Source organism: Eublepharis macularius, chromosome 7, assembly GCF_028583425.1.
Source record: "Eublepharis macularius isolate TG4126 chromosome 7, MPM_Emac_v1.0, whole genome shotgun sequence".
In the NCBI taxonomy this organism is placed as follows: Eukaryota; Metazoa; Chordata; class Lepidosauria; order Squamata; family Eublepharidae; genus Eublepharis; species Eublepharis macularius.
In genome coordinates this window covers 1,334,942-1,347,240 of record NC_072796.1, presented here as the reverse complement: position 1 = coordinate 1,347,240, position 12,299 = coordinate 1,334,942, and the positions used below count along the sequence as shown (strand labels likewise).

Here is a 12,299-nt window from a genome sequence, read left to right as displayed (position 1 = left end):
GCAAGTCCTTGCCGCCAGGATGCAAACAGTTAGGGCCCAAGAGAGAAAACAGAGCTCTGAACCTGGAAGCCAGGCAGTTGTGGATTATACAGTGCATGTAAGGAAACTCCATGAGCAATAAAGAAGAACAGTGCTCTAGACGATCAACGGTTATAATTCCATTAAGAAACAGCTTTAACTGACAAATGGAATGAATAAAAAATAGCAAGAACTGGCACCACACAGAAGGATTCTGGGAAAGGAGAAAAGACCACCTCAGCCATCTCTTGTGGACTGCAGCCTGTACGTTTGGTACTGGATAAAGGAATTTTGTCTCCCCCCACCCCCCGCTGCTGAAAAGACCATTTCTGCAAGACAGTCTGGAGTTCCTCCCCAGCTGGACAGATTTCTGGCCCTGGACTTCAGCGGTTGCAGGCCAGACTCCTTAGCCCCCTCCCGTGTCATCCACCCGCTGCTTAGCACGGTCAATCATTGGGCGAACGTTGCTAGAACATCAGCAGGGTGGGGGGCATTTAGGGGGGCATGCCCCTCAACTGGCAGAATTTTGGTTCCTGAGAAGCCTATTTTTAAAAAAAAAAACACTTCAAGCAGCAATTTCTAGGTTTCATTGTTATATAGCGGAAAAGTTGAAAAGAGACGGGGAGAGCCACCGGGAGGTTGAGAGCCTGGCCCAGAGGCCGTGTTCCTCTGCTTCTGAGCACAGCTGTTTCTGTGCTTCAAATGGCTTCATGTGGTCCCAGCTCTAGTGGTGGGCCCGTTTTTCCGATTCAAGGCAGGGTGCAGTTAAACCCCTTCTGGGCCTGCCACGCCACACCCATAAAGCACAGAACTGCCCGGGTGGGGTCCCGGCTAGCGTTAGGTGGCCGCAAGCACAAGAAGTGCGTGTCATAGATTCTCCCTCTCGACTCCCTGCCGCAGCACAGCCGGGTGCCTGCCCCCGCTCCGGCACGCCTGGTGTGTGTGTGTGTGGATTCTTCCCTCACACCACCATCTTGCTGGTTGCAGCCTTCCCCCCCTCTCCCTCCAGCTCTAAGGTCCTGGTGCACATGGAGAGCTTCCGCCAGAGACCCCCCACGGGCACGTCTGCCTGGGCGTTGGCCTGCTGAGACAGAATGATTTCCAGCAGGGTGCTCATCTCCGTGAGGAAGGTGTGGGCCAGCTTGGGCTCCGCTGGGGCCGGCTCGTCCCCGGCAGCTTTGCCAAAGGTCGCAAAAGTGTGAGGCTCTGCTCTGCCCGTGGCTTCCGGGCTGGCTGGAAACTGCAGAGCACCTGGAGAGACAATGTTAGCCTTGTAGTCGGCGGAGAGGGAAAGAGAGAGCCTGGCCATCCAGGCCGGATCTGTTTCTGCCAGCTGGTCCAGGTCCAGCCCTGCAGCGCAAGAGAGAGAGGAGGGGGGGGGGCGGAAAGAGGAGATGAACTAAGCAGCCTTGGAAGGTGGGCGAGTTCGGTAATTTGGCACAAGCACAACGTTAGCGCTACCTGCAGAGCTTAGCATGGTGCTTTTTTAAAAAAATAAAAGTTTCTACCCCTTTATTGTTTCAGCGTCTGGTGAAATTTCTGAACTAATGGGAGGGTTGCAGGGGGGAGGGGGGGTTAGAGACAGAAACTTGGATGCGGCCCTGGGAGCCCAGGTCTTTGATTCCTTTGTCCCAGCAAGGGCACTGGGCACCAGGGAAGGCCAGCTGACCCTCGAGACTCAGCACCGCGGCAAGGGAAGGGGCAGGAGTGGGCCCCTCTTACCTGACGGCGAATCCAGGAGGTCCCCTAATTCCAACAGCGCCAAGTCCCGCTGCTTGCTGCCACAGCCGTTCTTGCCGACAAGCCCCTCAGCCTGTGGGCTGGCGTCCCTGTAAGGAGAAGCAGCTTCATGGGATGCGGACTGGACCGTCAGCGCCCTTTGTCGGAGAAGCCAGCCCCCCACGTCTCACCCCGTGCTGGTCACATTTCCCACATCACTTGGCATCTGCAAGCACTGGGTGCATCATGCCCGAACACAAAGTACACCCCCCTACTTGTGAGGCCTTCCCGGTAGGAATGCTTTGTGTTCTTCGGGCTGGAGCTTCTATTGCCCCTCCAGCAGGGTGTTAACACAGTCCTGGGCTTCATTGCCAGCGTTTTAAAGGCACGTGTGAACTGGGTACGTGGAAACACCACCATCCGTGGCTAGGGCAGAGGGGTGCTACTTGGAGCCCTTCGCCAGACAGCCCACTGCCGAGTGGAAGCGGCACAGCCTCTACATGCTGTCTTCTAGGAAGACCAAAAGGTGCTGGGCAGAAATAACCAGCTGGGGTGGGGTGGGGGGAGTACGGAAATTACAGCAGTGGCATTTTTTAATGTTGAGATCTGCTGGAGAAGAGCCAGCTCAGCTGCAACAGCAAGGAGGAACAACACACATCACTGCTCCGGTGAGAGAAGGGGCAACCACTCCTTGGTCACGTCAGAAAGGAGCAACACAGGCTCAGGCAGCTAGTCAGTTTGAGGCAGAGGTAGGATTGGAACTCGGTTTGCTGGAGCCCAGCTCAGCCCAGCCCCTCTACTCTTGCCTTTCTTCTGACACGGAGACACGTGTTGAGAAAAGCTCTGCCTCCTTCACTTCTGGATACCAGGAGCCAAGGAGGAGGGCCAGTACAAAGGCAGAAGCCAGGCCCAGAGGTCAGAAGGAGTGATGTGGTGACCCTCCAAAGCAGAGGCAGGAAGGCAAGTGCCAGCCAGCTTGGCGGTCAGTTTTACCCAGCAGGGTCCTGTAGTCCGCATGAGACCCACCTGCAGCAGGCGTGCTTCGCTGTGTATTTGTTGCCTTTGTGGTTGGGTTTCGGCTGAACTTGGCCCTGGTGCAGAAGAGACAGCAGCTGCGAGATTTGCTGTAAGACAGGAAGAGCCTTTCACTGCAAACAATTCCTACAAGCTGCTTCCCAGCCGGATATCCTCAACTCCCCCCCCCCACACACACACACACCATTTGGGCTATTTATGTCTCCTGTCCTTCCCCACTCTTTGATGCTCATGGGGAGGGGGGATAAATTGCATTAGTTCCCCCCCCCCCATGCAACATTTTCCTGCACATTCAAGTCAAATACCACAGGGTATTTGTAGCCCCGAGTTCATTGCTAACATTAACAACAAATAATTTAGCAATATGTGTGATAAAGTTAATAAGGTGGCAGTAAACTTGCTCATTTGAGCTTTCCCCTTCCAATAGTTCCAAGCATCCAGGAATGAAACTTGCTAAACTTCCCAACTCTCCAAAGAAATGAAACCCTTTTAGGCTCCCACCACCCTCTGTGGACAGAACTCCACAGTGCCAGCGCTAAACATTTGGCTTCCTGGGTCAGGCTCCCAGTTCCTTGGCTCCTCCCTCCCTATGTGATCGGGTACCATCTAAATTCACAAGGAGCATCCTATAATGCAGGGAGACAATTATAAGAGGCTTTTAAAAAATTATATAACATTTAAGTAGCCGTAGCATAAAAAGGCTGCCTAGAAGTAAATATTCCTACTGCTCATTCCAAGTGCTCAGGTACACTGCACCTGCAGCTTGCTGCTCCACAGTGAATCAACTCCAAAGCGGTCCTCACCCCCCTCCTTCAACAGCTGGCACTTGGCAAGGATCTAGCTCCCCCCCCCCCGTGGCCCCACCCAGGCGCCCTGGCTTACCTGCACGGGGAGGGATTCCGGGGTCAGCAGCGGCCCTGCGGTGCCTTGTTCGGCAAGAGCTGCCATGGACAGCCGCACCAGGCTCCTCAGGAGGCACCGGTGGCTGCAAGACTCGCCTTGGCCTGCCGCCTCGGGGCCAGGCCTGCCCTGGGGCTGTGGGGCTGTTTCTAGCAAGAGATCCTTGGGCCAGGAGGAGACACACGGGCTTGCCTCAGTCAGCTGGATGGCTGTAGCACTGGGGATTTTGAGTTTTTGAGCATGGCGAGGTTTGGAAACGTCAAGCATGGCAGGAAGAATAAATCTCTCACTCTGCTCGGTGAGGAGGCTGGGATGTCTCTGGTTCCTGAGGGTCCTGTACAGAGTTGGGGTCATGTGGCAGGGAATCTCCGGGGTGGCAAGCCAAGCAGTTTCTTGAGAAGTCTCTAATCCGGGCTGCTGTCGCTCTGTTTCTCCTCGCTGAAGCATGGGCACGATGTGAATGTCTGATTTTTGAATGGGTTTGGGGGGCTTCTTTGGCTGCTGCTGGCTGTAGGCGTGTTCTGCCTCCCGGCAGTTGTATGTCGTGTTGCCATGTTTCTCCCTTTTACAAAGAGAGAGAGCCAGTGTCAAACTGACCAGGAAGAGAGCAAGCAAAGCCACCAGGCAAATCCCAACGAGGGCAGAGGGACTGAGGGGCTGAGACGCAGGGAAAGAATCCGGCATGTGCTCACAGTGACTGTCAAACACCACCTTCACCAGGACTCGGGTGCAGAGCGGATTTTCCCCTCGATCGCTCACAGACAGCTCCAGGTCCCATTCGTGGCCCACCAGGCTGCTGACGTTGCTGCTGTTCAGGTAAACTCGCCCTGACTGGGGATCAAGGATGCACGAGCCGGGCGCACTGCTGCTCACCATGTTGTAAAGCAATGCTCCATTAACGCCTGAGTCTGCGTCTGTTGCAGAGACGGCAAAGAGCAAGGGAGGGCTGGCTGAAGGGGCCGACTCAGAACCCACCTCTCCCTCGGGCCACAGCACCTGACCAGTGTGTGTGTCCACAAGGACAGTCACCCTTGCCCTCCCCCCCTTCACCTCTGGCTGTATGACAACTGGGGGGTTGTCATTCACATCCAGCACAGTGACCCTCACAGAAACATTGGTCGACAAGGGAGGCTGGCCTGCATCTTCGGCTGTTACGATAAAGTCAAAGCCGGCCATCTTTTCCGCATCAAAAGGTGTACGGATCCAGATCTCCCCAGTGCCAGCATCAATAGCCAGCCACTCCGAAATCACTGCGTCAGGGATACGGTACGTGACTTTCCCATTGAGGCCTGCATCTGCATCGTGAGCCCTGACTGCCAGCAATGCAGAAGGGGGCAGGCTGTTCTCAGCAACAGAAACATGATACAGATTTGCTTCAAAGCAGGGCGCATTGTCATTGATATCGCCAACATGAACTGTAAAATTCCTGGTTGCCTCCAGGGACGCTGCCCCTCGGTCCTGGACTGACAAGGTCAGGCTATGCTCCGCCCTGCTCTCCCTGTCCAGGGGGGCATTGGTGAGCAACATGTAGCTGCTGAGATTGATCCTTCTCAAGTAGAAATGCTCACCCCCTTGGCTGATGCGGCAATCCGCCTTCCCATTATCGCCTGAATCGGGATCAGAAAGCTCCACGAGCCCAATAAAGCTGTCCTTAGGCTGAGCTTCTGACACCGCTGGTGACTGTCCGGCCCAGATTACGTGAACATCAGGCCTGTTGTCATTGACATCCAGAACACGGACCAAAAGCTTGCAGTGGGCTGGGATGGGATTAGCGCCACGGTCTTGGGCTTGTACATCCACCTGATAGGTCGTTTTTTTCTCATAATCCAGCCGCTGCTGCAAGAGGACGCGGCCGGTCCGGCTCTCAATAGTAAATGTTTTAAGCACATCCGCAGAAGTGTGTTTACTGAGGGAATATTCAATCTCTCCATTGGGGCCTTGGTCAGGATCTGTGGCAGTGAGGTTGACCAAAAGGGCCCCCAGCAAAGCATCTTCCCTAATCTCAACCGTCACAGAACTCTGGCTGAAGGTCGGGCTATTGTCATTGGAGTCCAGCACGGTCACCCTCACAAAGGCAGTCCCCGATCTGGGGGGCTGGCCGTGATCCACAGCAGTCACCGTCAAAAGGAAAGAGGAGTAGAGCTCTCGGTCCACTTCTTTCACAACCACCAGCTCCACCTGCTGGGTTCCATCCGAGCCGACCGTGACCTCCAAGGCAAAATGCTTGCTGGGTGACAAGAGGTAGGAGCAGAGGCCGTTCAAGCCGGTGTCTGGGTCGGTGGCTCGATCCAAAGGGATTCGTGTCTGTAACAGTGCACTTTCTGGTATCTCCAGCTCCAGTGCCTTTTGGGGAAACTGAGGCCCGTTGTCATTGATGTCCAAGACGAGAATCTCCACATGGATCAGGGCCTGGTATCTGGCCACTAAAACGCTGAAAGAGATGGCACAGCGGTCTCTCTGAGGGCAGAGCTGCTCCCTGTCCAGCCTCCCCAAGGTGCGTAGCAACCCTCCCTGAGAGTCCATCTGTATGGGAAGCGGAGCGGACGGCTGCAGCAGCTGGAAGGATCCTGCAGTCCAGCTACCTTCGGTCCAGCCCAGTTCCTCAGGCAGCCTTCCCAACACAGTCCCAGGCTGTGCTTCCTCCAGCACCTGATACTGCACGGTGAAGGTAGTGACTTCCTGACAGTCCACCAAAAGTAAAAAAGACCACCAGAGAACTGGAACATACAACACCAAAAGCATCCTTCCGAACAGCCACAGAGTTCTGTAGGGAAGCCCTTCCATGCAGGGGGCTTGGCCGAAAAACTGGATATCCCAGGATAGGTTTAAAACATTAACAAGACATTGGGGGCCCTTCCTCGAGGCTAGACTCATTTCCACCCCCTTTCCTGTTGTTAAGAAAAGAAAGGCCTCCTCTGGGGAGCATTCGCCACAAAAACCATTGTGCTGGAGCCCAAGTGAGGTCTGAGAGCAAAGCAGAGACTTTGCCTGCTTCCTGCCAAGGCCATTTCCTAGGGAAACCCCACCTACCGTGGGGAAGTTGGGGAGGGACGGGAGCCTGGCCACACAATGCCCGTGTCCAGATGGGCTTGCAAGGGAATCAGGAAAAGGAGCAGCTTTGACTACACCCAGGCTGAAGGCAAAGCAGAGGCAGGCCTGGATACGCCGAAATAAGCGAGCGTCACCTGCTGGCGCACATGGTAGCAATGCATCCTGGGACTGGCAGCTGATCCCAGAAATGCACCCTTGCTGCCCGGTTCGCTCTTGGGCCCTTAACAGCCACTACTGCTGGCTGGCCCTCATATCTCCAGGCATGTTCACCTGCTGGTTGGTCACTGGAGCTCAAGCTGCTACGAGAGCAAAGCAAGTGTGACTGAAAGGAGGAGTGCCGTCTCCCATTTTTAGAAATTTATGCACATTATATGAATAGTTGGGGGTGGGATCCATTTTTAATAGAAAATGGAAGACACGGCTGAGGGGTCCTGAACCCAGGCAGCAGCCAGGGTCACTCGCTGCTCTTGTCTCAGGTGGTAATGCATGGGAGGTTTAAGAAAATTCCTTCCTCCACAAGGTATTGTGCCTGTGGCTTGAGGGATATAGAAAGTACTGAACATGTTCTCCTGTACTGCTTATTGTATTGTGATATTTGCACCATTTATCTAGAACCTTTGCTTCAAAATCATGAAGGTCAGTCGGATGACAGTAAGACATGTCTTTTACTATCCACCCATAACCCTGGGATCATTGAGCCTGTGGCTAAATTTCTTTGCTGTGCATTGAAGAGGAATGGTTTAAGCGATGGGGCCAGGGATTTTTTTTTTGTCTCCTTGCTGACTGTGTATATGTATGTCCTGTTACACCAATAAAGGTATTTGATTCGATTCAGTCCAGGTGACTCCATTGCCTTGGGTTTTATTATCAGTTGCAATTCAGCAGTCTCTTTTTCTAATCTCCCTTTGAAATTACTCTGCAGGATAACTGCTGCTAGAAGGTTAAAAAGTTCCCCTGCTGGTTTTTGAATGTTGTGGTTCCTGATGCCAGACTTATGTCCATTACTTCTTTGTCCAAGGGACTGGCCAGTTTGTCCAATGGAGAGAGTGGAGGGGCACTGCTGACACGTGATGGCGTAAATCACATGGGAGGATGAGCAGGAGTATATGAACCCGAGATGGTATGGCTGATGTTGTGGGGGGGTCCACTGATGGTGTTGCTCGGATCTCTATGAGAGCAAAGTTGGCATCTTGGTTTGTTGCAGGCATGGGAACCAGAGTCTATGTTAGTGCCCCCCCCCCACCTCACAGGGTGACTGTTGTGAGGAAAATAACACACTTTGTAAACCTCTCTGAGTGGGTGTTAAGTTGTCCTGAAGAGTGATACATAAATCAAACAGTAGTAGTAATAATAAGCACCTTCTATTAAATGGAAGATTTGGACCTAGAATGTTCTTGTTTGTTTTTTAGTCCTGGTTTCCATCCTGGCTTTCCACTGCTCAGGGTAGGACCTTCTCTCCTCCATTTTATTATCGCTACAAGCCTGAGAGGGAGGTTGTCGGGCTCAGGGAAATGGAGAGAGTTTTTGGCAAGTGAGGACCGAAGCGCACATTTTCTCAGCTGTAGTCCTGCAGCCTAAATATTACGCCACAATGGTTCTAACTATTCCCTCAATCTGTGAATTTTCTATGGCAGGACCTGCACAGGTACCGAGTTTTAAGTTGTTGACACTTTCTGGATCTGCACAGCAATTGTTACACCAATCCTACAAAATAGTAGTAGAGTCCAGTAGCACCTTTAAGACTAACCAACTTTATTGTAGCATAAGTTTTCGAGTTCTCTTCATCAGATATTTTGTGACTCCACAGACTAACACGGCCAACTCCTCTGGATCTATGACCAGTTCTACAAGGCAGGCCATTTTTATGATCTTATTAGCCCAGTTTTAATTATCTATCCGCACAATCTCTCCAGTGGCTCAAAAAGTGTACAGAACGTCCCATTGATCCACTGTTGTGTCCCCCGCTTTCTCCTGAGGGGGGAGAGACTAAAGCTGAGGTAGCGGCTTACTGCTTTACTCCTGTGTCAGCTCTATGTTGACTTCCTGTGTAACTCCAGGCTCAGTTTGACCTATAAAATCCTTGTACTTTTTACTAGAACCAACAATACAAAATATTGTACAGGTTTTTGAGCTCATCAGAATTCTTTATCAGGCTGGATTTTAAAAGATTGGGGGGGGGGCAGATCCCCCAGGCCGTGTTACCAGCTTGCTCTTGTATCCATTCTCTGTGAAATTCAGGCTGTGGCACAACACTTCACTTTATTGCTGTTTTTTTTTACAGCAGCACATTCTCTACGAAGAGGCATTTTTGGGGCATCTCCTCTGTGTCCATGCACTGGAAATACAGAAACCAGGACTGGTCCAACCATGTTCCCCTCAAATGCCAAAACCAGTCATACAGGAACTTTGTGGTTTCTATCAAGCCCATTATGCCCCTTACCCATGTCTGAAGAAGCGCCTCTCCTCAGGTTTCTTCCACGTTTCCCTAGCTGTATAGTACTGACCTACTCCATACCATTAGCTGCAATTTTCCACTTCCATTATTATTTACTACGTATCCATCCACTATGCAAATTGGACAATCAAAAAAGCTGACTGGAAAATGATTGATTTATTTGAAATGTGGCGCTGGGTGAGAATTTTATGGATTCCATGGACAGCCAAAAAGATAAACAAGTGGGTTCTAGATCCTATCAAGCCTGAATTCTTCCTAGGAGCTAAAATGTCTGAACTGAGGCTATTGGATTTTGGTCACATCATGAGAAGACAAGACTGCTAAGAAAAGTGGAAGACGGTAGGGAGAGAGGAAGATCCGAAGTGAGATGGCTTGACTCTAAAAAGGAGGCCATGTCCTCCAGTTTGCGCAAGGCTGTCACAGTGTTAGGACATTTTGGAGGACGTGGCATGTAACAAAAGGTATCGGCAATTACTCTTCCTTCAACAAGCTCCTTTGGCAAGTACATCCTGCCACTTTCTCTGGCGGGGTGGGGGTCTGCAAAACTTTTTTTTTAGAATACTTTTGAGGGACCCTCTGCTGTTTGGGGGGTTACTGTATGGTTTCCATGTTTTGTTTTTGCACTTACCTCCAGTTTTTTTCAGAAAGGCCAATTATAATTGTTTTTAACAACTAAACCATGACAACTGTGGAGACGTAGGCCGCTTCAGTTACCACGGGATACCAGATCCATAGCAGAACTCAAAATGGATGCAGAGGAAGCATGCCAATCACACTGTAACAGCTAGTAACACTCAGAGAATGAACCAGGTATACCGTATTTACACATCCCACATCTAGGGAAGGAATTTGTGGATATTGCCCCCCTCTCTCTTGCACGTGTGCACACGTACACACGCACACACACACGGCACTTCTCTCTCACCCTCTTTCCGGTAAGTGCAGCCGCAGAACGCCCCCCTCCCACCCTCTCCCACAGAGGCAACAGCACTTCTTTCTCATAGTCAGAAGCACCGTCTCTTCTTCTCAAAGTGCCCCACCTCCTTCCCATCTACGTCCCATGCGACGGGGGCCTCTCCTCAGTCTCATCTAGAAGCTAGTTTTAACAAAGAAATGAAGCAAAAGCGCCAGAAGAGACTGATTGTGAACTCTCCCCCGCCCCCGTCCAAAACCTTGAAGGTATGCTTAGGTTTGGCGGGTGTGGGGGGGGGGATGAGAAGACTAAAACTTTGAAGCAGGTTTCAAACTGCTGTGACAGGCCTTTGTGGGAGCTTGCTGAATTCTGAGCAAATCTGAGAATGTATATAATTTGCTCAGAGCACAAGTACAATTTAAAAATTCTTAAAAGACTGCTAAATTGTGTTCCTTTTATAAAAAATAAAGCGGGTTGATGAAAAGTTGACTCAAGTAAATACTGCTCCATAATATAAAAATTATTTTGAACTGCATGACTGAGGTGCACCATCTGTATACCTATCAATGAAATCCGATTAAAACAAGTACCCTTCTAGCGTGTGCCTTTTACTGAGCCAGTTTGGTGTAGTGGTTAAGAGCAGCAGGACTCTAATCTGGAGAGCCAGGTTTGATTCCCCACTCCTCCACTTGAAGCCAGCTGGGTGACCTTGGGCTAGTCACAGTTCTCTGGAGTTCTCTCAGCTTCACCCACCTCACAGGGGGATTTTTGTTGTGGGGATAATGACATACTTTGTAAACCGCTCTGAGTGGCTATTGTCCTGAAAGGCGGTATATAAATCAAATGTTGTTATTGGTAGACCTCTGTGGTTCTGAGGTCAAAATGAAAGGCAGGGGCATGTTATACTGACAAGTTGTTTGGAGAGTCTAAGGGGGGTGGAGAGCTCCTAGCTAGGAGAAAGAGGGCTTGGTAAAGTCACAAGTCCTCATAGTGAAAGATTCGGCATAGAGAATTACTGGAATGTAGAAACAATCCACATTTCAGAAAAATTAGATTTCTGAATATCAGAGTTTTTCCTTTATGTATTATAGTTATAAAACAGTCTTCTGGTTTGCATCCAGCTGATATTGTATGTGGGGCTCCCCTGCTCCTAACCTACATTTAGTGGTATTCAAATGCAAAGTCAAAGTTTTTCCTAACTCTGGATGCCGGTGCGGAGCAAAGACCCACTCAACAGTGCCACCCAGACCCGAGATACAGGTTTCGGCAAACCCTCAGGGGCTTGCAGGAGAAAAGGAGGTTTAAAAAATTAGAAGGGGGCTAAACATGTCAGTGGCAAAAAGCATTATTACGAAAGAAGGAACAATATCAGGTACCGAAACAAAAAATGCCAAAGCACACGTTGTAACTGAAAGAACATGGCACCAGTGGCCAGCCCCAAAAGGTGTAAGGGCTTGAGGCATGGAAGTGAGAAAGTAGTAGGCACAGAAGGGAGCCAAAGTGAGACACCCCCCCACACACACACACAACACACCCTTCTTGCAGACGGGCGGGGGGGGGGGGAGAAATCTGCCTCAACGATTCCCCTGCTGCAAGTTGGGCATTTTTCAACAGACCTCTACGAAATCTGAGCCTCCTCACTGAGGAGCCTATTCATTCTGACGAGTTAAATCATCTTGATGGTCTTAAATAAAACACAGTAAATCTTTTAAGAAGATTTTAAACAGCTTTCCCAATTCCTTGCTGGACAAATAAGCTAATGATTTTCTGTCTTTGAGCGAGTTGTGTTCTGGAGTGACTTGGCAGAAATTGAAGAGATGCAACTTAATCACTTTCTACAGACATGTAATGATCTTATTTAGCATTTTGAAATGACAAAGTTTGGAGGAGTTCAAAGTATTTTTTTTAAGCACAGAATCTAAAACTTTCCAGAGACTTTCAAACCCCTAATCCCACACACACAAAAGAGCAGCTTAGAAGTTTTGAGGTGTGCTCCTCCCTGAATAGTTATTTTGATGGTTTTACCTCTTTCATTAACCATTCTGCTCTGCATCTTCGGGATCTCTGCAAGAAGTTCGTTGTCAGAAATAAAACGTTTTGAATTTACGTGGATATCCATTGATACAAGACTAATCCCAGCTTCAGTACAGCTCCAAGTCCCAAGCCCAGTCACTGACAAAGGACCATTTGTGTGGCCTGCCCCGAGTC

General features: G+C 50.4%; 1 protein-coding gene across 1 annotated transcript; it reads right to left on the bottom strand.

The window, feature by feature from the left end:
- Positions 1-604: 604 nt before the first annotated feature.
- PCDH12 (protocadherin 12) lies at positions 605-6,447 on the bottom strand. The gene is made up of 4 exons (XM_054984730.1): positions 3,655-6,447; positions 2,764-2,861; positions 1,741-1,847; positions 605-1,368 (listed from the first exon to the last, which is right to left on the bottom strand). Exons 1-4 carry the CDS (start codon positions 6,412-6,414, stop codon positions 980-982), a joined length of 3,354 nt encoding a protein of 1,117 aa, XP_054840705.1. The 5' UTR covers positions 6,415-6,447; the 3' UTR covers positions 605-979.
- Between the last annotated feature and the right edge of the window lie 5,852 nt (positions 6,448-12,299).